The sequence below is a fragment of the Pteropus vampyrus genome, unplaced genomic scaffold, assembly GCF_000151845.1.
Source record: "Pteropus vampyrus isolate Shadow unplaced genomic scaffold, Pvam_2.0 Scaffold90, whole genome shotgun sequence".
Classification (NCBI taxonomy): Eukaryota; Metazoa; Chordata; class Mammalia; order Chiroptera; family Pteropodidae; genus Pteropus; species Pteropus vampyrus.
This window is the reverse complement of record NW_011888871.1, coordinates 1,952,424-1,956,008: the sequence shown is the minus strand read 5'-3', so window position 1 is coordinate 1,956,008 and position 3,585 is coordinate 1,952,424. Positions and strand designations below refer to the sequence as shown.

The 3,585-nt window shown below is 56.2% G+C and overlaps 1 protein-coding gene across 3 annotated transcripts in view; it reads right to left on the bottom strand.

Annotated features, from left to right (window-relative positions):
* Nucleotides 1-3,585, bottom strand: part of WIPI2 (WD repeat domain, phosphoinositide interacting 2) — a 27,682-nt gene that overhangs the window by 10,235 nt on the left and 13,862 nt on the right. For all 3 annotated transcript variants that reach the window (XM_011363826.2, XM_011363827.2, XM_011363828.2), the window contains exons 3-6: nt 2,681-2,850; nt 1,320-1,416; nt 865-962; nt 416-508 (exon numbers count right to left, since the gene is read on the bottom strand). In XM_011363826.2, the coding sequence (XP_011362128.1) occupies nt 416-508; nt 865-962; nt 1,320-1,416; nt 2,681-2,850 (458 nt within the window). The remainder of the gene's footprint in view (nt 1-415; nt 509-864; nt 963-1,319; nt 1,417-2,680; nt 2,851-3,585) is intronic.

Below are 3,585 nucleotides of genomic sequence, written 5' to 3'. Positions count from 1 at the left end.
TCACAAGTTGGCTGAACGAACAGAAGAATGAAAGAGCGCGCGCTGAGACGTGTTCCGAGCAGCTCCGGACAGAGCCGAGTCTGTCTGACATTCCCTAGCACTTCCTAAGCCCTCCACCGCAGCCTGTGCCGGTGCCCTGACCACGTGCACTGGGCCAGTGTGTGGCTGTGCGTGGCACTCTGGTCTCCTCTGCCCGTGTCTCTGTCTCCTGTCACGAACACTCCCTCGGCCCCACTGTCAGGTGAGAGCCCCTCCCTGGCAGCACATCTCACAGCCCGACAGGCGGGCGGTCGCCTCTGCCGCTTCTCTGTGAGCTGGTCCACGTGGAGCCGTGTCTGGAAACTCGACTGTGTGAACAAGCTGAAAAGCTCGCTGCAAACTCTGAGCCAGTCCCCCCCGGGCTCAGCAGGCTTACCTTCTCGGAAGCAGTGGCGAGCTTGGTTCCGCTGGCGTCGAAGGCCAGCGCTGCTAAAGGACTGTCGTGAGCCGGGATCATGTTCGCAGCTCTCTGGAAGGGTGAACCAGTGACCGGTGACTGTGCGCAGTGAGACTGCACAGTGCCACCACTGGCCGTGAGGCTGACGCCAGTGAGCGGTCACTGAGGCAGGCTCCAGTTAACACGGCACGTGCGTTTGGTTTACCGGGGCCGAGAGGCTGCTCAGAGCCAGAAGGAAGGCAGAGCACTTCGCCCGGAAGTGTGGCCTCGTGCCCTCCCCCAGCACTCGCTCTGCAGGGCGCAGGGCCCACCGCAGGCGGACCCACGAAGGGGCCAGCAGTGACGGCTGCACTGCTGAGCCAAGGAAACCGGGTGCCAGCGCCCCACAGCACCCCTGCAGGAACAGGGACGTCTGAGAGGACACTCACCAGGTTCACGGTGTCGAAGACCTGCACCTCCCCGATGGTGGCACTGCCGGGGTATGCCAGGTAGCAGTTGTCGTTGTTGATGGACAGTGCGCACAGGCCTGTGGGGACACACGGGGGACAGGGCGGCGTAAGAGCCAGAGGGTTCCTTTGTAGCTGTTAGAACACAGAGTATCATCGAACAGGGCCCTGACCCAACCTCGATCCCGGTTCCACACCCGACTGCCACCTTAGGTGACAGCAGGACTATGAAAACAGGTTAAAGGCCTCTGGGAAGATGACTGAACCAGTGATCTATGTGGTCACAAGACCAGCATCAGAAGGAACGGAGCTGGGTGGAAGGTCCATATGTTTGAAATCTGCCTATATCCGTGGGCCCTGTCAAGGAACAACCCTCTCCCTCACGGCTGGCTTTACAAGGCAGAATGAGAAGAATGCGACTCTCACAGCTAATTTACCTGCTGGGTTCGGAGGAGTCTCCCTGATCGTGTGCAGCACCTTCATGTCCCGAATGTTGTGTATATACAGAGACTCTTCCAGGCACACTATGAGCCGCTAGGAGACAACAAAAACGAAGAAAATCAGACATGAAGAAGGAGCCCGACCCACAGGCTCCCGACCCGATGCTCCGCGTGCCTTCTAGGACACTATGCAGACTGGTCCTCGTGGCAGAGGACGCTGGCCACCACCAGGCGGCTTTCCCGGCTGCGTGCTCCTCATCCACCGGTTAGGTGGTGTTCAGAGCCAGCTGTGCCTGTTCTGCGACACTTGTACTAGGACTTCCAACTCTTCGATTTCGTTCCACGTCACTGAAACTGGTCAACTACAGCTAAGAAAAGCATGTTTTGTTTCCTGGTTTGTTCTTGTTTGGCTTTCACCCCGCCCCTCATGAAAACTAGTTCGAGTGCCTCGGATGGGCTTGGTAATGAGAAACATGTTGGATTAGGCACGGCAAGATAAAAGGAGAAGCCAAGGGATTTCTCAAAAGTATAAAAACTCATTCCGCACTCAGATTTTCCTGCAGGTGTCCAAGTTCCTGCTGCATTTAAAGATGGATGCAGCTGCAGCCGAGGCCCTGAGGGGAGGGCCGAGGCACGACAGACAGCCTGGTGCCCACGCGCCCTCTGCTACCTGGTACGTGGAGGTACCTGGGGATATTTCAAGTTTCAAGAGGGTTCAACATGGTATGCCTCGTAATTTCCCATTTTAACAAACTTTTTCAGTCAACAGACCAATTCCCAGTTTCAGCCACATCAGTGGGCCTCCTCCACGAAGACTGCTCCGCCCAGTCACTGCCCTTCAAGATCCACTAGTGGCGACACATCTGTCCCACGTATGGCTGCTTACTCAGCCACTCCTGCAGAGAGCACTTCGCTGTGAACAGAAAATGCTGAAGGACCGGAGGACAGTGCTGCACTCTGTGAGCGAGCACGGGCCACGAGAGTCCCGTGAATAAATGTGAGCGCGAGCTGCCACATCCACCCGCGGGACCCGACGTGTTTGTGAGTTTCCGGGAAGATGTAAAAAGCAGTCAGTCCTTTGTCTTAAATGAAAACTTAAATTATCAGTTTAAAATTAAAAAAAGAAGATGCTAAGAGATTTTTAAAAGCAACTGGGTCAAGGCAGAGTGGTGGGCTGAGGCTAGCAGGTGCATGGCCCAGAGGACCGAGGGACCAGGAACGCCAGCCAAGGACCATCAGCTTTGTCCTAGAGGCGCCGGAAGAAACTAGAATGGCACGGAGGGTCAAAGCCATACCGAAAACCCGCAACATGGGACGGCGCGCACCTGACAATCTGAACCAAAAAGAGTTTCACTCACCTGCCTGTTCAGCTTCACAGCCAGGATCGTGTTGGAGTAGCTGTAGTTGCAGATCTCAGTTCCTTTCTTAAAGTGGCAAACTTTCAGCTTCCTAGGGGCTTTGAGGCTGACGATGGCCACCAAGCTGCTTGAGAACAATCTTTCCACGATGCACACATCTTCAGTGTCAGCTGGACAGGAAAAAAAAAATGTGTATCCATGTCAGCAGGCACAGTCTACTCACACATACAAACACGTGCCTAAGCGTAAGCTTATGCAGAGCAGAGCACTACGGGGCTGCATGGTGGGCATCTGGTGACAGGGCTGGGCTGCGGGGACAGCCCCAGAACAGCACAGAAGTGTGAAGATGAGCTCTGGGGCAGGCAGGCAGACCGGGGTTAAATTCGCCGCTTATAAGCCACAAACCAACCACTCTCAGGGGCTCCCTGCCAGCAAGGCCCCTGCATTCTGCAGTGAGGGCCACCCTCAGCTCCAACGTCACCTCCGCAGGGAGTCTGCCCCCACCCCACTCTGTCAAAGGGAGGCCCCCTAGGTCCTCGCATTGTCCTGCTCACTTCCTCCCAGCAGTCCCTGTAACCGCCTGCACATCTGCCCGCTGGCTGCCCCCACACGCACTCTGGAGGGTGACCCGTACGAGGACAGAGACGGCACTACCTGCTCATAGCTGTCCCCCTGGCCTTTACAATGGGGCCTGACCTCTGAGGGACCCCCAAATCGTCTTTGAATGACCCAGTCTTTCTCAGTCTTGTTTTCCTCACGTGTAAAGTGGGGATCACAACTACTCTATGGCACTATTAGGAGGGGATGGTGGGTACCGGCCCAGTCAGTGCTCTACCCCCACCACCTCCCTGCTCCCCACTTTAGGAGGGGACACCCCCTACTCAGAAGACTGGATTAAACACAAT